Below are 26,495 nucleotides of genomic sequence, written 5' to 3'. Positions count from 1 at the left end.
CCTCCATCTAAGCACCAAAGGGATTTTTTTTTTTTAAGTATAGATCTGATCATGTCATCCCCACCTCTCCATTAATAAACTGCTATGGCTCCCTATTGCCTCCAGGATCAAAAACCAAATACTTTGTTTGGTATTCAAAGCCCTTCCTAATCAAGTCGGCTTCTACCGTGACTCCACCTACACATCCTCTTCCAGCTAGTGACACTGGCCTCCTGGCTGTTCCACAAACTGAACACTCCATCTCTCTGCTCCTGGCATTTTCTCTGTCCATCCCTCATGCCTGGAACACCCTTTCCTCTGCTTTGACTACTTTAAGTCCCAACTAAAATCCCACCTTCTACAGGAAGCCTTCCCCAACCACTCTTAATTCCAATGCCTTCCTTCTGTTAATTATTTCCACTGTATCTTCTTTGTAGCTTGCTTTGTATTACTTGTTTGCATGCTTTCTCTCCCATTGGATTGTAAGCTCTGGGATAACAAGGGCGGTCTTTTGCCCCTTTTTGTATCTCTAGCGCTTAGCACAGTGCCTGACACATAGTAGGTGCTTAATAATGTTTATTGATGGCTTGTTGCTGTAGTCCCACCTGAGAAGTGATGAGGGCCTGAACTTGGGTGGTTACTATGAGTGGAGAAGAGAGCATATATGAGAGATGTTATGGAGAAAGAAATGATTTGGCATTTCGGGGGATACATGAGGTGGGTAAAAGAGAGAAATTGAGGATGACCTTCATGTAGTGAACCTGAAACTCCTTGGACCATGACTTCCTACTCTCCCTTTTCATGATATCACTTTCTACTTCTCCCAAACCCATTTTCCATCCTTACCTCAGTCTCCAAGCCCTCTGCTCCTCCTGCTTTCCCAGCCCATCCCCCCTGCTCTGGCCTCACATTCCTCCCTTGGGGATCGTCACCCTAGACTTAACCAGGTTCAATCGGGACTCTGTCCTCTGCCCTTGGGGCTAATAATAGCATCTACCTCCCAGGATTCTCATGACTGGCCAATGAGATAATAAGTGTAAAGCATTTTGTAAGCTTCAAAGCACTATTTAAATGTTAGCTATCATTCCTTTGTGTTCTGGTGAGTAAACACACAGCACAATAACCTTTCTGCACAGTGTTGGGCATTGTACCAACTTGGTGCTAACTTAGGTCGGAGTGCAACAGTGAATGTCATCGTTTCTTCTTGGCCTGAATGAGCAGAATAGTCATTCTATTGGCGATTTTAAAAAAATGGGAGGGAGCCTTGGTCAACACTACTAAGCTCTGGCCACCAGAGGGCAGTGATCTCCACAATCTGGATTCATGCAACCCCTGGCCTTGGTCCTGGCTAGATTTGGGGGAGGGGGGTTGGGGGGGGAGGAATCTGAGGATAACAACCTAGTGGCCTTATGTCACCCCGTGCCTGAGAATGGCAGTGCCAGGATCTCAAGTCAACTCAGCTTTGACCCAATGAAAAGAGTTTATTATAGAAACATCTGCAGTGGTCATTCGGTCAGCTGTGGTCAGTGACCAAGGTAGTCTTTGGTCAAGGTCAATTGTGGGCTGTCACAGGAAAACAGGGCCAGTCACAGCTGGAGATGCTGCCACCTAATTATTATTTACACTGTACCATTGGCCCTCACCTTAAGCTCTCTAGGCCTGTTTCCTCATGGGTTACATCAGGATCTTTGGCCTTGATGATCTCAAAAAGGTCCCAAATTCTAAGATCCCATACAGCTCTAAGATTCCATGTCCTAAAGCCCTTTCTAGCTCAAATATTCTCTATTTTAAGACCTTTTCCAGATCTGCCATTGTGTCTTAACATTTTCTGTCCTAAGGCCCCTCCCAGCTCTGACATTCTGTGTCCTAACGGCCCTCCCAGCTCTGACATTCTGTGTCCTAAGGGCCCCCCCAGCTCTGACATTCTGTGTTCTAAGGGTCCTCCCACCTCTGACATTCTGTGCTCTAAGGGCCCTCCCACCTCTAACATTCTGTGTTCTAAGGGCCCTCCCAGTTCTGACATCCTGGGTTCTAAGGGCCCTTCCAGCCCTGACATTCTGTGTTCTAAGGGTTCTCCCACCTCTGACATTCTATGATGTACATCAATAAAGCCTAACCGTTACTGACTAGGACAGATTGGCCAGTAAATTCTGAGCTCTGTTCCCAGTAGGGCAGACGGTGGTGTGTCATTTATCCACACTCTTTCCTCTTTCCCTATGGGATCCGTGGTAGACATTGGCAGAGTGGCTTCCTAGAGAAAAGGATGGCATGCAATGCTGTCACAAATATGAATTTCCCCTTCACCAAAAGCTAACTGGGCCCATGTGGGAAAGACACACTCAGTGCTATGCTCCTGCCAATGAGATATCTCAACTTAGTGCAGAATATGGACTCAGGCTTAGATTCTTATAATCCAGCCATGGCTCAGAATATGGACTCAGCTTGGAAAGGAGGCTGCCCAGCACCTTCAGGTCACCACATCCCCTCCTATCTGCTCCATTTTGTCTGAGACTCACAGAGGGACAAAGCCAAAGAAATGAATCACAAATGGTAGAATTTCATTGTGCATATGGTGCCAGAGGTAGGCAAGGTGTCTGTAAATGGGTAGAGGTGGGTGTGGTGAGGGAGGAGCCAGACAGCACCGAATTTGTTAGCCAGAGGACCTTGGCTTGAATCCCAGCAGTGTGACCTTACATTTGTAAATCCCTTCCTCTTTTGTGGTCCAATACAAAATAAAGAGTCTAGACTGCATGGTGTGTGAGATCTCTTCCAGCCCTCTTTCTGTGATCCCATCCTCTCCTGAAGGATCCTGTCAACCCTGAGCTGCCTTTGGGGCTCTAGAAGGGTATATCTAAGGGCACCTCTAAGTGACATCAAGAATCCAAAGCCACAGAGCTCCTCCCCCCACTGAATAACAGGGTCGTTGTCAGGCTCAAATGAGACATTTGCAATGTGCTCATCACAGTGCCTGGCACATAGTAGGTGCTATAAGAATACTACCTATTATTATAATTACATAATAATCATATTTCATAAATAATAATTATACACCGTAATTATTATAGCATCCATATAGTGCTTTAAAGTTTATAAAGCACTTTATAAACATTAGTATCACAATGACCCTGGAAGGTAGGAGCGTTTTTACCAATGAGGAAACTGAGGTAAACTCTGTGCACTATGGCGCCCTCTGGCGGCCTCCAAGCAATTTGACACAGGCTTCCCATTTCTCCAGTTTGCTCATGGGATCAGGTCCTGTGAAAGGCAGACGCCAGATCCCAAATGAAATATTCAGAGGGAAAAAAGAACCCTAAGACTGGGAACAAGGAACCATTCTAATATACATTCAAAGTGACTTTCATTCAAGCTACGTGCCCCACCTCCCCCCAAAAAAGCTCTGTTGGAACTTCCTGATTTGTCAACTAAGGGTCCCAGGGTCAATGAATCCCACTGACAAGGCTCAGGGCATGGAGGCGGGAGGGAATCTTTTGGTGGCTGACTCCAGACTGCTCCAGGTAGAAATGCAGAATGAGACATCGCCTGCAGACCCAGCCAAGCTAGGGGCTGGTTTTGCTGAATTGTACTCATTTGTTACTAGGGAGAGCTTTTCTTATTTGGGAAGAATAGTGAGATACCAGAAAGCAAGAACAACAATGAATCATTTAAAAATACTCACAAGTGAACACGAGGAAGTTCAGAAGAGAAAATGGACACGCCGGCTGGATGGCGACGCCAATGTTCAATTTGAAACTCGATTTACAAACCCAGCCATGGAGATTCACAATCTCATGGATCGGAGATTTAGAGGCAGAAGCAACCTCAGAGTTTACGGAGCTCTGCCTTCATCATTTAACCAATAAGCAAACTGATGCCCAGAGAGGGAAAGTGACTCACCCAAGGTCACACAGGTTAAGAGGTGGGATTCAAACCCACGATCTGACTCCAAATTCTGCACTCTTTCCACTGTATCATACTAGTAGTTTCCTTAATATGTAAGCCTCTTCTGTCTTTTCTACAGGGACGTATACACATTTGTGGATATCTGTCAACTTCATAATAAAGAATTTTTTTAAAGAGTCTTTCACTTTGAACACATACATTGTATAATCTAGTTTGCTGGCATCTGTATTTTGGGCAAGCAAAAGCCTTAATGTTAATATTACTGAAATCGCCAATTGCTGTATAGAACTGAATCTGAAAACCACTCTGGGAGAAAAAAAAAGACTGGACCTTGAGACAGCCTGGTGTATGTGTGTGTGTATAGAGATCTCTCTCTCTCTCTCTTCAAACACATTTTGTGTTCTAAGGCTCCTCCCTTACCCTCATGTAGACGTTATATATGAGTTAACATAGAATTTAAGATTCAAAAGGCTGTCTTTTCTTCCCTTTGCTAGGCATTGTACACATGGGTTGTTTCTTCTGCCCACAAGGGGGTGAAATAAGGGAGAAAAGAAAGAAGGGAGGAAGGGAGAGAGGGAGAGGGAGAGATAGAGAGAGGGAGAGACTGAGACAGAGAGAGACAGAGAGAGACAGAGAAAGACAGAGACAGAGAGAGAGAGACAGAGAGAGACAGAGAGAGAGAGAGAAAGAGAGAGAGAGAGAGAGACTGAGACAGGGAGCACATGAGCCTAGGTCTGTAGATAGAAATAAATAAATAGAATATGTAGATGGATGGCTATGTAAGATAGCTAGCTAGCTTGCCCCCTTCTGGCAGCAGAAGACAGCCCATTAATATAGAGTATATAGCAAAGACTGAAAGAAACCCTTTGAATTTTAAATTCTAGGAAATGCGCTCATGCTCCTTGGGGTTTGGCTCGGCCAGTGCCACCTCTTCCCCACTAAACCCAGGACCAGGCAGGGGGGACGAGGGAAAAGACCCCCGAGGACTCCTTGGCAGAAAGACCTGCTTCACACTGCCCTCGCTTAAAGCTGCTCTGGCCTCAGAAGCCCCACAGGCCTCCAGTTCCCTGGGGTGAAGACATCACCCTGGCCCAGAGAAGACTCCTGCTGGGACCCTGGCTGCTCCCCCACCCTCCCTCTACAAGAGCAGTGTTCTGTGGAAACATACAAACATCCCAAGCCTGCAGAAGTTTTCATCTGTGCTGCCCGCGACCTTTTCCCTACTTTATTGATGGTCAAAGTCTCTGCCTGCCCTGGGGCTGGGATGGGGAGGGCCAGACCCTTCATCCAAAGGCAGGGGCAGGGCGGGCCTCTCCTGGCACCCTGAAGCCAGCTCTGTAAATGCCTCTTGATTGAGGAGAGACGGTCCCACTATTCATAGCTCCAAGGGCATATTCCCTTAGGAGGACCCAGATGAGGACAGCCAACATTTACCATGTTTTAAGGTTTGCAAAGTGCTTTTTCAAATATTCTCCCATCTGACCCTTACAACTTTCTGAGGTAGGTAATATTGGTGCCATTTTACAGGGATGAATGGGAGGGAAGAAAAACATTTATATACAGCTTGGTATGTACTAGGCACTGTTAAGTGTTTTACAAATATTATTTCATTTGATTACAGATGAGAAAAACTGAAACTGAGGGTGACTATGTTATTATTATCCCCATTTTACCAATGAGGAAGGTTCAGAGGCTGTGACTTGTCCCAGGTCACACAGATACAGCACGTCTATAGCAGGGTTCAAACCCCTTTCTTCATGACGTCAAGCCCAGTGTCTGTGCACACCCCCAGTTTCACAGGCAACTGTTTCAGGCTCTGACCCCTGGTTCTGGAGCTCACTTTTTTCTCACCCTCATCCTCTCCCTCCAGAGGCTAGGTCAAGGCTCTGCCTTGTCCCTAAGGACCCAAAGAGTGAACCCAACAGACTTCTTCCAAGATTCCCTCTGGAGAGAAGCTAAGCCAACGACTGCCCAGTACCCCATCTAAAGTCTTCCTTTGGCTTTAGCTGATGGAAAGCCAATCCACCGCTTTCTTAAAGACTGTGCAGGTGAGACCTCTGGAAGGGTGGCCTCAGAGTGGCAAAGTTTTCTGCCAAGCCCAATCAACTCTCCTCTTTCCCTCCACCACACAAGAAGTCAGGAGGGTCTCTGGGTGCTCCTTGTATCCCAACACATTACTGGACTTCCCAGCTGGAGAACCAGAAAGCTCCTGGGTAATTGCTGGACAGGACATAGAGAATGCTGGCTTGGCTCTCATTGCTCAATAAAGGAAGAACTTGGCTGTGTCCAGCGGTGGGGGGATCTGACTGACCCCGGCCTTTCCTCCCCCCAATATGGGGCTGTTTTTGTGCCAAGCCAAGTCAGGTAAAACCACACAGCATCGGCCCTTATCTCCCTGTGAAGGGAGCAGGGCATATCTGTTCCCAGATGCTACCAAATGGGGCACACCTGAGCCATCGCCATCTCCAGCCTGTCAGTAAACCCCATCCCTCCCCTGCTCTAATGGTGCCAAGAAAACGCACTCAGTAGTGACCGTGTTAACTTCACATTGCAAACCAATTTAATGCCACAAATTTCAACTTAAAAAAAAAATAAAAAGTGCTTCCCAGGCCAGTGCCAAGAGGGCTTGGGTCCACCCCCACCCCCTAAAAAACCACATCTTTGCTGGCAGACCACAGCTGCTGGCAGCCCCCGATCCCCTGTGGAGGATAATGGGAAGGAGGGGAGAGTTGTCTGAGAGCCCCTGGGACTTGGGTCATGGGCAGTCACCAAAGGGCACTGAATGTCAGTATTAGTCTTCCCACCCAGGCAGGGTGACAGGGCCTCAACACTTGGCCAGTGGAACTAGCTGAGGCATGTGAGCAGTTTCTCATAAAGGTGGTTGGTAAGGGGGGGTGGAGCGAACTGGGGCCTCCTACTGGGTAGTGCTACCTCCTCCTTCCCTCTACAGGTAGTGCTATTATGTCAGAAAGGTCAGATCAAAAATGGGGAAAGGAGGCTGGGGGGGGGGATATGAGGGGAGGGCAAGAGATGGCTCATAAGTATCCCAGCAACCAGGACCTTCAGACTAGGTGGGCATCCCACAGTCATCTCCTACCACTCCAAGTGCCTTTTGGGAGGGAGAACCAGTCACCTTCCCATCAATCACGTCACAGGCCACGTACATCAGGGGCCTGGACGATCGGTGGTAAGACAGAGATGGCAGGTCTCTCAAGCTGGGTGCCTGTGACTGTCTGGAGCTGCAAAGCTGACACCTTTCCATGGCATGGACAACTCCCACCAGGCCCTGGAAATAAGGCAGGCCCCACCTATCAGGGGAGCCAAGATCCCTTCTGCTGCTCAGAGGGTCCTGGTTTGCCTAGAATGGGAGGGGAAGGTGGCCAGTCACTGGCATAGCTGGTCTGGCCAGTGTTCTGCCAAGCTCCTCCCATGGACAGGAGACACACACACACAGCGCCCTGCCCACTAGGGCAGAGGAAGGTAAGAGAGCTACCCAGAAGTGCAGACAGACCGGTAGGTCTTGGTTGAGTTGGGGCAGGGGTACGGAGGCAGGGGACTGGCCACATCAAGGAAAGTGTATCTTTTTTTAAAAGAAAACAAAAAAACAGGGAAACAAATAGTTTCCCAGCTGAACCAACCCCAGGGAATCTGGGCAAAACATTGAAGCAATTCAAACCTGAAAATCCCAAATAAATACAATAATGACTAAGTGCATCGTGGGCTCTGAAGCCCTGAGGCACACCAAAGCACCATTGACTTGGGTCTAAAGCCCTCTGAGGAGTGGGGTCCCACCAGGAAGGTGCCCCTCGGCCCAGCCTGTGGGCAGAGAGAGAAGCCTTGCCTGGGAAGTGATCAGGGGTGGGGATGGGGAGGAAGAAAAGAAGAGCGGTCCTTACCTTCAAACAGGGCAGAACCCAGAAGGGAGGCAACCCGTAGCCTGCCACCCTACATAACCCCTAAACACCATCCCACAAACAGCTGCTGCCCCAACTTTGCTGACTCCTTGAGGAAGGGAAGTAAAACCAGAGGGTACTGGGGAGCTAGGGAGGGCCTAAGGGGAAGGACACCGCCCCGGCCCCGACCCCGACCTCCAACCTGCCCAGGCCCATAACGGCCGCTCTGAGTGCCCAGTGCTAACGAAGAAATGGAGAGCTGAGGAGGCTTAGTTCCTCAGCAGGTCTCCCAGGTCGTAGGATTCAAAGAGGTCGCTGACCCCCTCCCCACCATCCAGGCCCCACAGGTAGTCCTCCTCATCCAGGGGTGGGGAGAAGGTGACCAGAGGCGAGCCGCTCAGGGACGGGGACAGGAGCTGGTCCTCGGTCTGCTGCAGGAGCGGGTGGGGCAGGTCCAAGAGGCCTTCATTCACCTCCAGCAGGGCCTGGGACGGCTGGGACTTCACAGCCACAGCTAAAGAGAAAGATCAATTCATCGCACTCCTACCCCACACGGGACCCCCCCCCATCCCCAGGAAGGGGCGCCCCTACAAACAGGCTGGCTGCTAAAATCCCCAAATGCCGGGTCTAGAAGGGACCCCAGAGAGTAATTAGTCCTGAATTTTACAAATGAGGAAACTGAGGCCCAGAGAGGTAGAGTGACTGGCTCAAAATCTCAGAGACAGGAAGAGCGGGGATAATTACAAAGGCAGTGATCTTTGCATATTAGCAGTCTCTGATACCGAGTCCAAACCTCATCAGGTGGTGAGCTCCCTGTCATTGGAAGCCTCCAAGCCATGGTCAGTGGGGGGGTTCTTATCCATGTGCATTCAGATGGCCTCAGCGGTACTGTCCAGCTCTAAGATTAGGTGATATACCCCCGAGAACCTCTTCTTTTTACAGAGGAGTAAGTTAACCCTTCAAAGACCATTAATTAATTTATTAAGGCCTGGAAAGGATCCAGGCCTTAATAAAGAAATAAAGAACACTTAAATAAAGGACACTTTCCTAGGGAAGGGTTAATAAGCATTTTTCGAACACCTACTATGTAGCAGGCACTGTGCAGAGTGCTTTACAAATAGGATCTCCTTTGATTCTCACAAGTCTGGGAGGCAGGTGTGGTTACTATACGCATTTTATACCGGACAAAACTGAGGAAGACAGGGGCAGCTAGGTGGCGTAGTTGATAGAGTACTAGCCCTGGATCCAGGAGGACCTGAGTTCAAATCCAGCCTCAGACACATAACACTCACTAGCTGTGTGGCTGAACCCCAATTGCCTCACAAAAACAAAACAAAACAAAAAAACCCTGAGGAAGTTAAGTGACTTGCCCAAGGTCACACAGCACTAGTAAGTATCTGACGTCCTATCTGAACTGCGTCTTTCTCCACTCTGTGCTCTGTGCACTATGGCGCCACCTGGTGGTTGATGTCACATTTGCTTAATATCACATAGCTCCTGATCTAGGGGTGGTGGGGGGAGGAAGGTGGAAGGGGGAGAGGTCCAAAGTTCTCTCCACTCTGCCTTACACTCTGTATGTTGATAAACAAAGGGAATTTTGGGAAACAACCCTCCCACCCCCCAAGAAAATACTCCCCCTCTCACTATGATCAACCGTCCTGAGGATGCCTAACCTACTTTTAGGAGAAAAACCGAGGTTTCTCATGGGTGGGATCCCCCTCCACTCTTAGAAGATTAAACAAATCCTCCCTTAAGAGGCAACCAAACAAAGGCTTAGGGTTTTACCTCTCTAACAGGGGACTCTGGAAGATCAAAAAGGGCTTTACCTTCCAAAGGAATGACTTTCTAATGGTAGAATGTCAGGCACCGTTGGCAGGCATTCTAGCAGGAAGGATTTGGGGAGGTGGGCCTTGCCGGTGCTCCTCCATCTCTCCATCAGCCCTGGCTTGCCTGGAAGGGCTTTGGGTAGGCCCGGTACTCCTCAAGCCAGCCTTAAACCTCTCATTGCTGCTTCTGGGCCTGGATTTCATCAGCTCCCTGCCCAAACTCAGAGGCCCCCACCCCGACAGGGAGCTCAGTAGGTAAAGGCTCCACCCCACCCCTGGCTAAGGTACAGGAGGAAGAGCAGGGTGGGGCCCAGGCTTAGGCCAAAGAGATAGGAACTGGGCTGGAGGCCAGGGGAATTAAGCAGGGAAATGGGGCCATGCCTCCCACACGTTCCCAGGGGATTCTGAGTCTTCAGAGGGATTTGGGGTGAAAGGTATCAGACTGGGAAACTTGGAGACTTTTTATGGCACCTCTGAGAACCTTGGTCTCCTCATCTGTAAAATGAGGATACTAATTCTGATCCCAGTAGGTTTTGAGGAGGTAATGAGATAATGGGGAGGTGAAGGCCCTCATTACCCCAGTATCAAGGCCTGGGGGGCTGTGACTTTATTTCATAGTCTTATCATTTGGAGGAGTGAGTATCTGGGGCGGGGGGCGTAGATGGACAAAAGACACAGCCCCCACCCTTCTCTCCAGGGCAGCGATGGAAAATCTATCCACCTGTCTGGACATCAGCACCAAGAGCCATGGCAGGAGGAAGCCAGGGAAAATTCAAAGGTTTTCAAGGTTATATTCAAATGCCACCTTGTTCAGGAAGTTTCTCCTGATCACCCGTCACTCCCGCCTTGACACTCCCGTAGGTGTTACTCTATGAAAGAGTACATAGAACAGACAGGTGAGTGGTGCCAGAGTGAAGAGGGATGGACCAGGACACAGGATAGACCTGAGCTCAAGTCTAGGCACAGATACTCCAGGCTGGCTGTGACCCTGCACAAAGCACTTAACCACATTCAGCCTCTGTTTCCTCATCTTTGAAATGGGGACATTAACAGCACCTCTCTCCCAGGACTTGTGAGGATCAAATGAAATGATATATGTGGAGTACTTTGTAAACTGTAACACATTAGACAAATTACAGTTATTAATTATTATTATTATATATGCCATGCACACTGCTCATTCAATGAAACAGGCAGTATAAGTTATCTTTACATGTATAGAAGAGGCAGTTGGGGTACAAGGACCCACGGGGCTAGGGGCCAAGAACCAGCTGTCTCCAAGGAGCAGCCTGACCTGGGGAAAATCACTCACTCAGCCTCAGAGTTCTCAGAGTTCTACTCTGTAATGGGAGACTGACCTTCCGGGTTCTAAGGGCCCTTCCAGCTCTAACATCCTGTGTTCTAAGGTCCCTCCCAGGTATGACATTCCGTGTTCTAAGGCCCCTTCCAGCTCTGACATCCTGTGTCCTAAGGTCCTCCCAGCTCTGACATCCTGTGTTCTAAGGGCCCTCCCAGCTCTGACATCCTGTGTCCTAAGGCCTCTCCCAGCTCTGACCTTCTCTGTTCTAAGGCCCTCCCAGCTCTGACATTCTCTGTTCTGAGGGCCCTCCCAGCTCTGACATCCTGTGTTCTAAGGTCCCTCCCAGGTATGACATTCTGTGTTCTAAGGCCCCTTCCAGCTCTGACATCCTGTGTTCTAAGAGTCCTCTGTGTTCAAGACTTTCCACCAAATCTATGATTCAGTGATTGCTCTCAGACTAAGCTTCTCTATATTTCCTCCTGGGGCTCGAAATGTCCGACACAAAGAATGTGACCAATGAATCCTCTCTGATGATTCTTGTCACAGTAAAACACAAAGACAGTCTGAGCTAAAGGAACTTTTTGGGGAGCTTCAAGGGTCTAGAGTCCCAGGGTGGGGTGATGGACTTGTGTCCTCCTCTACTCCCAGAATGAGAAGAGGCCGCAATCCCGGCCCAGCACCTACCTGGGGGTGCAATGAGATCCAGGCCACAAGAGCTGCTGGGGCTGCCGGACAGGCCAGTGAAGGGGCCTGGGCCAGAGCGGGCAGCCTCCTGGGAGGGGCTGCCTGCCTCCCGGCTCTCCTCCGGGCACAGGTACACCTCAATGGGTCCATTGGTACTCTTCAGATAAATCTGCAGGTTGTCCTGGGAGACAAGAGAGGGAGGAGCATCATCAGGGCAGGATTGCTGGTGTAGAGGAAGCTGACGATCGTCTGAGCCCATTATCTGCCCCTCAGCGACCGCTTCCCCAACACACACACACACACACACACACACACACACACACACACACACACACAGAGTAGGTACATACAGACACAAAGTAGGCACATACACACAGTAGGTGCACACACACACGCACAGAGTAGGTACATACAGACACAAAGTAGGCACATGCACACAGTAGGTGCACACACACACAGAGTAGGCACATATTCCGTAGCACAGAAAGAACACCAGGCTGGACGTCTGGAGATACTGTAGTCTGCCATTAGCTAATTGTAGAGCTGCTGGGTAAGTCATTCTTTTACAATAGCTCACATTCCTGTGGGCCTTTAAGGTTAGCAGTGTCTCATTTGATTCTCACAATAACAGGTAGAGGAGGGGCTGTTATCCCCATTTTACAGATGAGGAAACTGAGGCAGGCAAAAGTTAAGCACTCTTTGGGGGGGTGGTCATAGGTAAAAAGTATATGATGTAGAATCTGAAGCCAAGTCTTTCTGATTCCAAGTCTCCCACTCTTACCTATTTTGCCATGTTGTATTAGAAAATTTCTAAACACCCTTCTAGCTCTAAGGCCCCTCCCAGCTCTGCCATTCTGTGTTCCAAGGGCCCTCCCACTTCTGACATTCTCTATTCTAAGGGCCTTTTCAGCTCTGACATTCTGTATTCTAAGGGCCCTCTTAGCTCTGACACTGTGTCCTAAGGGCCCTCCCAGCTCTGACATCCTGTGTTCTAAGGGCCCTCCCTGCTCTAACATTCTTATGTTCCAAGGGTCCTCCCAGCCCTGACTTTCTGTGTTCTAAGGGCCCTTCCAGCTGACATGTATGTTCTAAAGCTGTCTTCATGTCCCACTCACCACTATCACTCTACTTTCTCAGGTCTCAGCTCTGACATTCCCAGGACACTCTCAGGTCCCCTGAAACACTGCATGAGAGCTCCCTGGCCTGCTGGTGACCGCAGTGCACACGGGTGCCCAGGCAGCCTGGATGCTACCTTGGATGACTGATCCCCGGCTTCCTAAATCCTGGATTTCTAGCAGAACAGAACAGTTACCTCCCTCAGGTCAGGGACTTCCAGACGAGTCTCAGGAGGGGCCTTGACGGCAATCACCGTCTGGTCCTTGAAATTTCCTATAGCCCGGATGTCCTGGTAGGTTACATAGGCCAATGTGGAAGCCAGGTTAAGGGAAAGGGAGTCTGGTCAGGTCCAAGTTCCTCTGTCTGGTTTTCAGGGCCCCTTCCCTACTACTCCTTAACCAGAACTCAGTGGATCTAGTCCAGGGGTGGGGAACCTTTGGCCTCGAGGCCACATGTGGCCCTCTAGTCCTCGAGGCAGCCCTTTGACTGAATCCAGTGAAATCCAGACCAAGGTTCCCCACCCTGATCTAGTCATTTCCCTGTCAGCACCATATGTACTTCCCCACCCCCACACCTTTGCTCACAACATCCCTCTGCCTAGAGTGCCTTCTCTACTGGTAACCTCCATCTACTGAAATTCTAGACTTCTAGGGCTCAAGCTCAGTCCCAGTAGGAGACCCCCTTCCCTTTCCCTGCCCCACGCCCACGTCCCAGGACCCTCCTCCAAAGAAGGATATCTCTGGTTGGCCTCGTCCTCCGTCAGGTTCTTCAGATCCAAGGAGCAGTTCTCAATCAGCTGGTCCAAGGCCTGCTCCATGTCGCTGAGCTCCTTCAGCTCTTGGCCCAGGGTCTGCTGCTTCCGGGGCCCAGCCGGGTCTTCAAACATTCCCCTGCCTCTGGGAATAGAGAGACCCCACAACCTCACTCTTAGCTCTGGTGCAGGCCTAGTCCCAGCCTCAGTGGGTGGGGGAGCCGAGGGGGAAGAAACCAGGCTGGCTGCCGAGTCTGACCCAATCCAGATTTGCATGCTTAATATTTGAATGAAATGAGTGCAAAAATCACTTCACTGCCTCACTCGATCAACAAGCATTAAGCACCTACTAGGTGCCAGGCACTGTGTTTAGGCGCTGGGGAATCAGAGTGAAGCAGCACCCGCCCTCAGTGAGCTTGCATTCTATCACAGGGATGCCTCAGGGGAGCTCCGGAGGGAGCTTTCTGAACCTGGTTTCCAGGAGTAGGGGGCCGGGGCAGCCTACTATGACCACCCAGAACCCCTCCCCCATTCTATTAAAAAGGGCTGGGTTCACCCCTCAGCATCCCTGCCCTCCAGCCCCAGCTCAGCTCCTAGGGGGTCTGGGGTCCCCGCCTTCAGGCCAGGCCAGGCCCACCTTCCTCCTCCTCCTCCCCAGGGGTCTCCTCCCCAGGCCTCCCTGCCACTTACACCCACTGGATGTTGTTCTTGGCCTTCTTGCGGATGAGCTGAATGCCCTCCAGCACGTTGGTGATGTCATAGATGCGCCGTTTCTGGACTTCCAGCACCTCGGCCGCCCAGTTCAGGTCCAGGACCCCGTCCTCTGACTCACTCAGCAGGTAAATGAACTTCTTGGTGAGCAGCCCCAGCGATGTGTCATACCTTGTTTTCTCACCCGGGGACTTGGGGGCTGATGAGGAGGGAGAAAGGAAGGTAAAGACCCGCTTAGATAATTCGAGCTCTCATTTCTTTTCTTTAATTTTATTAAACCCCTACCTAGCCATTTCCTAGCTGTGGGACCCTGGGTAAGTCCCTTAACCCCTGCCTGCCTCAGTTTCCTTATCTGTAAAATAAGAGAGAATAGCCCCAACCTCCCAGGGGTGTTTGTGAGGATCAAAGGAGATAATCATTGCAAAGCACTTAGCATAGTATTTGGCACATGGCAGGTGCTTTTCAACAAGTGCTTACTCCTTTCCTGATATGTCTTTTTAAATCCTCTTTGCCTCCAGATATATGAAACCGCCCCTCCCCCCGCCCCCGACAAAAGCAGGGTAATGAAGAGTAAAGAAAAAAGTCAGTGAAATGAACAACAGATGCAACGTTCCATACTCACCGTTCCCCATCTCTAAAAAAGGAAGGGGTGCTAGGGGCAGCTAGATGGCGCAATGGATAAGGCTCTGGCCTTGGAGTCAGGGGTACCTGAGTTCAAATGTGGCCTCAGACACTTGACACTTACTAGCCGTGTGACCCTGGGCAAGTCACTTAACCTCGACTGCCCCACCAAAAAAAAAAAAAAAAAAAAGAGCTGCTAGCTTGGTCTCAGTTGTTTTGTGTTCTTTCCACTTGCGTCGTTGCAAGCATTTTATACGTCATTTTCCTGGTTCTGCTGACTTCTTATTTGTTCCCGGCCCCCTTAATCCTAGCACCTTCCCTCTTAGACAAGCTCTAATTTCTCCTGTCTGCAGCTTGTTCATCCATAGGTATCTCTCCCATTAGATGGGGAGCTTCTGAAGGACAGGGTCTCTAACTACTAAATCCAGCATTCCGTCAAAGGGCCACACTTGAGGACCTAGAGGGCCACGCTGGATTCTGTCAAAGGGCCGCACTTGAGGACCTAGAGGGCCACATGTGGCCTTGAGGGAGGCTGCAGGTTCCCCACCCTTGGCTAGCTTTTGCCTTTCATCTTATCCCTAGGGCTTGGCATGGTACCTGGCATACAGTAGGTGATTAATAAGTACTGACTGACTGATTTCACTTCCAATCAATCAACAAGCATTTATTAAGCACCTACAATGTCACTTCGCATCAATTGAAATGCATCTCATTCTAACTCCCATTTTTACAGGTTGTAAGTTTTACAAAAGGTTTGCTTGACCCTGAGGGGTAAATAGTCTAAGTATCAGTCCTAATGTGTAGAGGAAGAAACATGAGTTCTACAGATCAGCTTCACAAGTACAGGATGGGGGGGAGCCACAATGAGACAGCAGTTGTTCTGAAAAACACCTGGAGGTTGTAGCGGAACACAAGCTCAGCTACGATTCAGCAGCTAGTGCTGCATTACTAGAAGTCTAGTTTCCTGGAATAGGGAAGTGATAGCATCTGTCACTGTACTCAGACTCTGCCAGAACTTTTCTGGATCACATCAAGTCAACAAGAATTTATTAAGTACCTACCATGTGCCAGCGACTTTGCTAAGGACTGGGGATATTTATTGTTCTTGTTCAGTCATGTCTGACTCTTTATGACCCCATTTGAGTTTTCTTGACAAAGATGTTGGATTGACTTGCCATTTCCTTCTCCAACTCATTTGACAGATGAGGAAACTGAGGCAAACAGGGTGAAGTGACTTGCCCAGGGTCACACAGCTAGTAAATGTCTGAGGCTGGATTTGAACTCAGGAACATGAGTCTTCCTGACTCCAGGCCTGGTGCGCTATGCACTATGGCACCCCCTAGCTGCCCAAGGACTGGGGATGTGAAGAAAAGCCATAAAACTGTCCCTGGTCCTCCAGGAACTTAGAGACTAACACGGGTGACATCACATAAACAACCTGAAGTCAGGAAGAGTCGAGTTCAAGGCTGGCCTCACACACTTACTAGCTGGATGAGTCACTTAAACTCCTCTCAGCCTCAGTTTCCTCATCCATCAAATGGGGATAATAGCACCTACCTCCTCCCAGGGTGGTTGTGAGGATCAAATGAGATATTTGTAAAGGTAAGTGCTGGTTATTATTAACCACGCACACACAGGATATATACAGGATAAAACGGAGATAATAACCAAGGGAAAACAGGAGCCCTGAGGGGAATCAGGAAAAACCTTCACGTAGAAGGCTGATTTTAGAGAGGACTTGAAGGAAGGGCATTCCAGGCATGGGGCACAGCCAGAGAAAATGCCCGGCATCTGGGTGTCTTGACACCAATATTACGAGATGGAACAATATGAAGAGGGGAACGAGATGAGAAGACTGGGAAGGTTATAAGGCGCCAGGTTGTAAAGGGCTTTCAAAGCCAGAGAGAAGATGGAGGTAGTAGGAGAGAAGTGGCGTGGTCAGACCGGCGTGTGAGGAAGACGAGTTTGGCACTGAGTGGAGGAGGGGCCTAGAGTGTCGGGGAGAGATTGAAGGCAGGAAGACAGACCAAACAGCAGGCTCTGGCCGTCATCCAGGTCTGGGCACCACTGTTTTGGCACCGATAAGCTGGAGGGTATCCAGGTGGCCACCCAGGATGGTGAGGAACTGTCAGTCCATGTCACCTGAGGAAAGCAGCAGAAGGGACCGGGCATGTTGGGAGAAGGGACTCCTCAGATAGAGACACGGACATTTAGTCAATATCAGCAAAGACTTCCCAACCAGCAGAGGGATCCGAAAGTGGAAAGGGATGCCTCGGGAGATGGTGGCGTCTTCAAGCACAGGCGGGATGACCGCTCACACCATGTTATGCAAAAGATTTGTATGGGGACAGGGTCTAGGCTAGACTAGGTGGTCCCTTCTGGTGGTAAAAATTCTGTGATTCTGAGTTTTACAACCTCCTTGAAATGCTATTTATTATTAATTTTATTGTTAACAAAATTAACTATAATATTATTTAGTATTCTAAACCTCCTTTGAATATATTTAGGTTATATTAATTATTAATACTAATTATGTAAGCACTAAGTATTAGTTATTAATAAAATTGATTATTATTTCTTGTTAAATCTTCTTTAAATATATTTATATTAACTATTAATATGATGCAAACAATAAATTAGTTATTAATAAAATGCACTATTAATATTATTTATTGTTAAATATTCTTTAAATTTATATTAATTTTATTTATTAATTTTAATTAATGAATTTTAATTTAATAATTTTATTAATCATCACTAAATTCATTAATATTATTTATTAAACCTTCTTTAAATATATTTATATATTATGTTCGTCATCAATGTTAATTATATAAAGTGTATAAAGAATAAATGTTAATCATTAATAAAATAAGTTATTAATGTATTAATATTTATTATTAATTTATTAAACCTATTTTGAATGTATTTTAAACCTCCTTTTCACATAAAACTGAAGAGAATTTGAATTTCCTGCCTCATTTACTAGCTATATGATCCTGGGCAACTCAGTAAACCTCCCTCAGCCTCAGTTTCTGCATCAGTAAAACAGAGATAGTCATGGCACCTACTTTTCAGAGTTGTTGTGAGAATCAAAAAAAGTTAAAACACAGAAGGCACTTTGTAGACCTATATAAATGCTACCCATTATTGCTATTTTTCTCCAAAGTCCTTTCCAGACTCCAGGGAAAATTCTCTTGGAAAGGTGGTTGAGAGTTGGACAGAAAGTTTTTTATGGTGGAATGGATTAAGGATGATACCTGTTGACAGGGTAACTCAGGTCCAATATCTGATACCTTAAAGACAGAGTTAACTCTGATACTAGAAGACTTAAGAATAACTCCAGTCAAGTTCATATACTTGCCTGAAGGCATTGGTATTAAGCTCCACACCGCTCCACTGAGAAAGAATTAAGGAATCAGTAGACTGAAGGCCCCTTTGTTTAACCCCTGAAGTGAAGGGAGTGGTGCAGGAAGGAATGGAATGGGGACTCCGTTGCTCAATTCTGGAATGGTAAGCCAGCCTCCCCTGGTTGAGGATTCCTATCAATGTAAACTATTTTGGAATGAAGAGTCATTTCAGAGGGCACAAGGGACTATGACAGTTGGGAACATCTCTCTCCAAACTAAAAGTGGATTTAATGTTAAAATGAATAAAATCGTTCCCAGCAGATCCGAGACTAAAGCCCAGAGTACTGTAGTCGTATTCGTCAGGTTTTTTCTTTGCAGTAAGGTTCTTCGTATGCCTGTTGTCGTGCTCTTTTTTGGATAGATTAATGGAGGCTGAATTGAAGCCACTTCTCCAAATCATACTGGCTGGGCTTTTGACTCTTTCCATAACACCACACAACATCTCAGGGAAGGTCTTGCTGTGAGCTGGCCTACTCTGGGGTCAGGGAAGCCACTTGATGGCTGACCCATGGCCAGTTAATTCTTGGGAACTCAGAATTATGGGATCTGAGAGTGTGTGGAATGAATGAGAAGAATGATGGATTCACGGACATTTTTAAAGAAACAAAACCAAGCAGGAGCTCAGAGTAAGCTACTTGTGCTTCAACACATCAAGGATTGGTGACTTCATCAGTGTGGGTAATAATAATTTCTGGTTATATAGCACCTCATTTGTAAAACATTTTCCTCATCAGTACCTTGTGTGGAAGGTAGTACAGGTGTTGATGTTCCCATTTTCCAGATGAAGAAACTGAGGCTTAGAAAAGCTAAGTGACTTGTCTACTATGGTCATATAGCTAGGAAGCTTCAGAACCCATGTCTTCCTGAGCCTACAGTCAACATTCTAACCCACATCATGCTGAACCACCAAGATATCTCTCTGTACCTTTGCTGATGCTCTTTGAGACTAGCGATGACCAAATAAAATGATGTCCTGGCATCCAACATGGCATAATGAGCCCTTCCCTCACTTAGTGCTTGGAGGACAGATGTCATGGGTCTCAGGGCAATCTATCACTGGGCCCAAACCAGAAGCCAAGGTCACCTCCAGAGTACCATGCAATGTCCAAGGCAATGAGTTCTAAGATGTCTCCCAGCTCTAACCTTCTGTATCCTAAGGCCCCTCCCAGTTCTGACATTCCATGTTCTAAGTGCCCTCCCAGCTCTGACATCCTGTGCTCTAAGGCCCTCCCAGCTCCGACATTCTGTATTCTAAGGCCCTCCCAGCTCTGACATTCTGGGTTCTAAGTGCCCTCCTAGCTCTGACATTCTGGGTTCTAAGATTATCTCCCAGCTCTGACATTCTGGGTTCTAAGGGCCTTCTCATCTTTGACATTCCATATTCTCAGGTCCCTCCTAGCTCTGACGTTCTGGGTTCTAATATTATTTTACAGCTTTGACATTCTGTGTTCTAAGTGCCCTCCTAGCTCCGACATTCTGGGTTCTAAGATTATCTCCCAGCTCTGACATACTGTGTTCTAAGGGCCCTCCCAGCTCTGACGTTCTTTGTTCTAAGATGATTTCACAGCTCTGACATTCTGGGTTCTAAGGGCCCTCTCATCTTTGACATTCCATATTCTCAGGTCCCTCCTAGCTCTGACATTCTGGGTTCTAAGATTATTTCACAGCTTTGACATTCTGTGTTCTAAGTGCCCTCCTAACTCCAACATTCTGGGTTCTAAGATTATCTCCCAGCTCTGACATTCTTTGTTCTAAGATGATCTCACAGTTCTGACATTCTGGGTTCTAAGGGCCCTCTCATCTTTGACATTCCATATTCTCAGGTCCCTTCCAGCTCTGACATTCTGTTCTGTGCTTTCAATCCCTGAGAGCAAGGACTCATGCCCACAATGAGCTAGGCACAGAGCAGGGATTTAGGAAAGCCATGCTCATTTACCCATCTTGTTTTCCCGGCCACTGGCCCCCTGGCCCATCCCCTTCCTGTTGTGCTCCAGAGCACTCACTCTTGGGACTTTGGAGGCCGTCTCCTCCGCTGCACTTCCCCTTGGGTGTCCGGAACTCAGAGAGTCCCTGCCGTCCCATCCCCTCCAGATCCAATTTCCTCTTAGCCTTGAAACCCTAAAAACCAAAAGAGGGAAATCAATAGAAGATGGAAACAGAGGCAGCCCCTCCCAGTTCCCAGGCCCTCTTTCTTGGTGCTAGGACACCAAAGCCACAAAAGTGCCTCGGTTTCCCTGTCTGGGTCATGTCTAGCAGGGAACCTCCAGGGGATCTAAAGGGTAAGCCTTGAAATCCCCAGAGGGGACACTCCCACCTTCTGAGTTCTGACCTGGAAGGGATCCAGCCAAGGATTCCTGGCTGGTCCTAAGGAGACCCTGACCGTGGCCCCTGCTCCACCAGAGAGAAGCCAGTGTTTGGGAAAGGGTTCAAGCACAGGCAGGGGTGGGGACAGAGGGGAGAAGGCTTTCATAACAACCACATAATCAGTCATACAATGTTAAAACCAACCAAGTCAGCTGTCGTACTGAACCTCTGAAATGATTTCTTCATTTACACAGTAAGAAGCAGAAACCCAGAGCAGGCGAGTGACTGGCCCGAGGTCACACAGCAGAGTATTGGAGCTGGGACCGGACTACCTCCCACAGCCTACTTCAAGTGGCTGCAGCAATATTATGGACCTGAGGGTTTTCTTCCCCCTTTTTGAACAATCTGTTTACTGTGTGTGAACTGCAATTTCCTTAAGGTCAGGTACAAGGCTGCCGTTTATCTTTGCACCCCCTACCAGGGCTGGGGGGAGGAGCAAGGGGTTTATAATTGTTTGTAGGATGTCCAGGCCAGTACCCACTGGGCCCACTGCCTATCTCCAGGGGCCAGTAGGGGAGGGCGGGGCAGGGTGGGGCGGGGCTGGAGAGCAGCCTCCCAGCTGGTCCTTATCGGGGTAAAGCTCCCCCCCAGCCCCTCCCCTTAGCAGGGCTTCCTGGCCCCCTGCCACCTGCTCAGACCACAAGCTGAGCAGCCCCAGGGCACCAGGAGCCCAGGGCCAGAGCTTCGTGAAGGGTGGGGGCTGCCATGGCACCCCAGTGCCCAACAGGATCCGAGAGGGTCAGTGCCTCCCTCCCTCCCTCCATCCATCCATCCAAGCCGGCCTTCTGGACAAGCCGCGGAGGAATCCCCTACCCCAGCCTATCCTTTCTCCACCCATCCTCCCCAGGCTTGGGAAACACCTGCTGGGGAAATCAGACCAGGGCCACATCTGCTCTGCGGGGCCCAGCCCTGGGGCCCCAGAAACCACAGCCAATCACAGGGCAGGGGAGTCTCCTACTCATGGGGGGATGGGGCGCCTGGGCTTTAGGGCAAGGATAAATATTAAGTAATAAACAACAACATCGTAGATCCTGGATCGCACTGGAAGGTGGGAGGGCTCAGTGCTGCCTTGCCCGGGGTGACCTCACACAAAGAATTTAAACCCTCCCCTCCGAGGCTCTTAAGCTGGAGAACAGCCTCTCGATGAAATCACCGGTCTAAACTCAAACAACAGATCCCATTTACATGGCACTGCAAGGACTTGCCTCGCAAAAACCCAACAAGGGAAGGCGTACAAATATTATGCCCGTTTTACAGATGAGGAAGCTGAGGCCTAGAGAGTGGAAATGACTAAGCAGGTGGCTAGAACACAACAGAGCAGGGCCTCAAACTTCTGTCTCTAAGACCCCCTTTTCCCTCTAACACTAAAAAAGCGTCTAACTTCTTTCCAGTCACTCATCCCTGGTGCTCTGGGTCTACCAAAAGGCTCTTCACTCCAAGATTTTCAAGGAAGGGCAAACTGAATTTAAAAAAAAAAAAAAAAAAGGAAGGAAGGAGAGAAGGTGCCCTGGGGCCCAGGAGAGAGAGGGAAGAAAGTCCAAGGATAAGAGGAGGAGGCAAGGATGGGGCCAGGGAGGGCAAAGGTCCAGGCTCTTGGGGGGGGGGGTGCCCAGAGACCTGGTTCTTATACCTGGTTCTAGCACTGAGTAATTGAGGCACAATCTTTAACCAACTTCTTTGGGCCTCAGTTTTCTCATCTTCAAAATGGGGTAGTGGAAAGTTATCTAATTCCACAGCAGGACAAAGAGAGAGTTTTTGGGTCAGTATGTACAACCAGCCATTTCTGTATCTGGGATGAAGATTGGACAAGATCAGGAGCTCTTAACATTTTTTTGGGTGATGGACCCCTAAGAAAGGCTGGTGAACCCTTTTATGAATGATGTTTTTAAATGAATAAATAAAAATCCATGGGACTAGAAAGGAAACAAATTCTATTAAAATACTTATTAAAAAATGGAAAAAGAGTTCACAAACACCACTCTCCTTAAAAATCCATTTATGGACACCAGGTTAAAAGAACTCCCAGACTAATTACATCCCTTAAAAATCCTTCCCAGCTCTTACATCCTGTGTTCTAGGGGCCCTCCCAGCTCTGACATTCCATGTTCTAGGGTTCCTTTCATTCCTGACATCCTATGATTCTAAGAACCCTGCACCACAAGCTCGTCTGACAGGAGCAAAGGGACCCTAGAGCAAGGACTCCCCCAGGGGGGAGCGGCCAGCTCTGTGACCCTAGATCCAGAAGACCCAGCCAATGCCATACAGGAGGCAAAGGCAGTAGGAGAGGATGAAATGGTCTCCATTTCTACGTTACCACCTGTGAATACAGAGCTCTCAGCTCTAGGAGCCCCAGGTGAGTTAGAAGAAACCAGCCAAGAGGAGAAATGGACAAATCCATTCCACACCACCCTTCCGTGCCCATCCCCATTCCCTCCTGCCCCCCACTACCAATGTGGCACCATCCCCCGCCCTTCCAGTCATTTCCCCCCTCCCCCCCATACCTCAGTAAAACCCAGCTGCCCAGGCTCAGCACCCTGCAGCTGCAGCAGTTCCAGGGATACAGGCCTTTAGAGGCCCCAGAGGGCTTTCACATCCCCAACAGATAAAAGAGGAACGGTCATTTGCATTACAGAAGAGTTTTTGATTCACAAAAAGGTTCGTAGACAGTTAAAGCAGAGTCTCCAGACCTAGGAATTCAGAAGCCTCTAGTTCTGGTCTTTGACTCAGTTAATGACCTGGCCCGAGTTAGATCGTCCAGCTGCCACTAAGGGTACAGACTCGGAAGGCTCTTTAAGCACTTTAAGCCACAATACTAATGTTAGCTAGTATTACCCGAGGTCTAATTCAAGCCCCATTTTACAGATGGAGGAAACAGAGCCCACTGAGGTTAAGTGGCCAGTTCAAAGTCGCCGCAGGTGGCAAAGTGCAGAGCTGGGTTTTGGCCTCAGGTGCCCCGTCTCCAAATAAGGTGCCTGTTCCCACTAAATTCTACCACCTAGAATCTCCTTTGGGCCTTAGGGCATTCAACTGGTCCCCAAGGCCCTTTCCAGCCTAACCCTTCCCAGCTCCTTAGGCTCCCACCAGTTTCCATATTCTATGACCCTATTATTCTCTATCACAGATTCACTGAATTTAAAACACTAATTATATATATATTCGTGTTCCCGGTAATTTCATTAAGTATCCGTTAGCACCTTAGTGTTAAGAAGCTGAGCTGACCTGACCCTTAGGGAATGCCTGCTAGCCCACAGAATAAACCTAGACCAGGGGTGGGAAACCTTTGGCCTCGAGGCCACACGTGGCCCTCTGGGTCCTCAAGTGCAGCCCTTTGACGGAATCCAAATTTCACCGAACAAATCCCCTTAATAAAAGGATTTGTTCTGTAAAACTCGGACTCAGTCAAAAGGCCGCACCCAAGGACCTAGAAGGCCACATGTGGCCTCAAGGACCCAGGTTCCCCATCCTTGACCTAGACCTATCCTGGGAACTCAGGCCTGGGTGGAAGGGGGTGGGGAGGCAGCATAAAGGCTCCTGGTGCCAGGAGAAGAGACTGGGTAGACAATGGAAGGGGCACTGAAGAACCCTGAGGCAGCTGGAGACCCAGCCTTGGAAGTCAGATTACCTGAATCCTAGCAGCCCCACTAAGTAACCGCAGAATTCTAGATGAGTTATTTCAACACTCTGGGCTTCTTTTATCCCATCTGTAAAATGGGCATCCTTAAAGAACCCAAGAAGACTGTCAAGAAGACTGAGGGAGACAGGATATGTACAATTTTTGGTAGGCCTATATGTGAGCTCTTGGAGGGGTGGCGTTATTATTATCCCGGATAGAGAGTGGCCTCTGAGAAAGGAAAACATGGGTTCCAGTCCTAACACTGACACATCCCGGCTGTGGGACCCCAAGACAAATCCTTAAACCACTCAGTGCTTCAGGTATCTCCAAGACTAAACTGGAAAGAAGGTGCCAAATTGTATTGGTGGATTCAAGTTCCCTATACAGTGAAATCACAGGTTCTGTTCCTATCCCTATTAAAATGCAAGGTCCTGGAGGGCAGGGTCTATCTTCTCACTTTTGTTTTAGCATCCTAAGAGGTGTTTAACAAGAGCTGGTGGATTTGAATTACTATTTTTGAAACCCTCCCTTCCAGGAAGCTGCCGCAAGGCATGGAGGTGACCTTGGGTTCTCCAAGGCTTTACCTGTGCTTTCAAAACTGGAAGGAAAGCCCAGCTCAGAGCTGAGACCAGGATTCTGCTTCTAAAGGAGCATTCTTTTTTTTTTTTTTTTTTTTGAAGGAAGTTAAGATGACAATTAGGCTATTTCACTGGAACCAGCCCTGCCCAAAGGGTTTCTTTCAACCCAAGGTCCCAAGCAGAATATAGAGTCCACTGGCAAAAATTCAGCTCAGGGGACACTGCAAAAATCAAGGCACACCCCATGGTTTGATCTGGAAAACCTCCAGGTCACACCCTTTTAAAATGAGGAAGCAGGGGGTGCAGAGTTTCCCCATGGCATCTGTGGGGTGAGACAAGACCTGGGATTCCACCCTAGAAATGACACGGGGGCTGGCTGTCACGGTTAGGCGGTGGGAGCATCTCCCCCTTTCCTTGGCGGCTAGCCCCTTCCTCTACCAGTCCCTACATTCTACGTCAAGCGTATGTGTTTGTATGGGAGAGCTGGAAGTCATCCACTTGCCTTGCAGCCCATGACCTCCCCTCCCACCCAGAACCACCCCCACCCCAGCGGGGATGAGAAAACTGAAGGCCGGAGAGGGGAAATAATGCGCCCATCCTCACAGCTCCAGCATCTCCCTGGGATGGGGGCTCGGATGTCACTGAAGGCCAGGGGGAAGAAACAAGGCAAATCAAGGTGACCCTAATAGACATACGCCATTCCTAGAATGAAGGAAATCTCGGACAGAAATGCTTGGGAGAACGAGAACGTTCGAATGCAAAGTGCACGAGGTCCGGGGCTCCAGCCCCAGCACCTGTGACTGTGGCCAAGCCTCTATCCATCTCCCTCGCCTCAGTCTCCATATCTGTACAGAGGCACATGTAATGCATTAGTAGGGCAGGGCGCTCCGAAAGCTCATCTGACCTGCAAAACTGGGGTGCGTGCCCCTCGTTTCCTTGGCTTGGGAAACGGCAGGTCCGGTTAAATCCTATTATCCACGAACCTCCTAAGGTCCCCCCTCTGCATATAGAGACTGAGCCTCGAGCACATAAAATTCCAGAAAGCCTGGGAGCTCAGACCCGCCAAAAGTCCGGCGCTTTTCCCGCAGCGGAGAAACGAGGGATAAAGGGAGGAAGAAAGGAAAGGACGAGGGAGGGTCCTTGGGCATTACCGGCAGCCGGCCGGCGGAGGCGCGGCCCGCGCGGATCTCGGGCCCCTGCGGGGTGGCGTCCAGGCAGCTGCCCGGGGCTGCGGGGGCGACGGCGGCCACCATCTGGGGATAGAGCGGCGTGAAGTGGCTGGCCGGGACCGGGCCCCCCTGCGGGCTGCACACGTCGGGCGTCCACACCGGGCTCACCACCGGCAGGGCCTTCTTGATCTGCAGCGGCTGGGGAGGCTTGTGCGGTCCGGCCGGGGCGGAGCCCCCCGGGGCCGGAGAGACCCCCTTGGGGATCCTCAACATTGGGCCTGGGGCGACGATCCGGAGCCTTTGGGGATGAGGGGGGAGAGCACAAGGCTGGGCCCAGGGAGCCCGGCGCGGGCTAGGATGCGATGGGCATGGCCGGCCCGGGTCCGAGCCGGTCAGGCAGCGCCAAGCCCCAGGAGGGCGGGGAGGGTAGGAGGGGCCCGCACCGCCTCCTCCAGGCAGCCCCGCTAGTGAAGCCTGGCTTAGCTCCAGGACCCGAAGGGGCCGGAGCCCCTGCCGGGCGCCTGGGGTCTGCGGGGCTCACTCCGCCGGGATAGGCCAAGATTGGTCCCCGACCGCGCTC

At 49.4% G+C, this 26,495-nt stretch overlaps 1 protein-coding gene across 1 annotated transcript; it reads right to left on the bottom strand.

Moving 5' to 3' along the window:
* Positions 1 to 6,416: 6,416 nt before the first annotated feature.
* E2F2 (E2F transcription factor 2) lies at positions 6,417 to 26,255 on the bottom strand. Its single transcript, XM_027841424.1, has 7 exons — positions 25,898 to 26,255; positions 20,195 to 20,309; positions 14,140 to 14,359; positions 13,436 to 13,594; positions 12,895 to 13,009; positions 11,583 to 11,763; positions 6,417 to 8,286 (listed from the first exon to the last, which is right to left on the bottom strand). The coding sequence occupies exons 1-7, from the start codon at positions 26,186 to 26,188 to the stop codon at positions 8,042 to 8,044; spliced, it is 1,326 nt and encodes a 441-aa protein (XP_027697225.1). The 5' UTR covers positions 26,189 to 26,255; the 3' UTR covers positions 6,417 to 8,041.
* Positions 26,256 to 26,495: the final 240 nt, after the last annotated feature.

The sequence above is a fragment of the Vombatus ursinus genome, unplaced genomic scaffold (genome assembly GCF_900497805.2).
Source record: "Vombatus ursinus unplaced genomic scaffold, bare-nosed wombat genome assembly UNPS02014859.1, whole genome shotgun sequence".
NCBI classification, from domain to species: Eukaryota; Metazoa; Chordata; class Mammalia; order Diprotodontia; family Vombatidae; genus Vombatus; species Vombatus ursinus.
This window is presented reverse-complemented; position numbering and strand designations above follow the sequence as displayed.

Coding starts and splice junctions, on each gene's coding strand:
- E2F2 (XM_027841424.1), bottom strand. CDS start 26,188: ATGTTGAGGATCCCCAAGGGGGTCTCTCCGGCCCCGGGGGGCTCCGCC. Junction 20,310..25,897: donor CCTCCGCCGGCCGGCTGCCG/GTAATGCCCAAG, acceptor TTTGGTTTTTAG/GGTTTCAAGGCTAAGAGGAA. Junction 8,287..11,582: donor GGATCTCATTGCACCCCCAG/GTAGGTGCTGGG, acceptor CTTTCTCTTTAG/CTGTGGCTGTGAAGTCCCAG.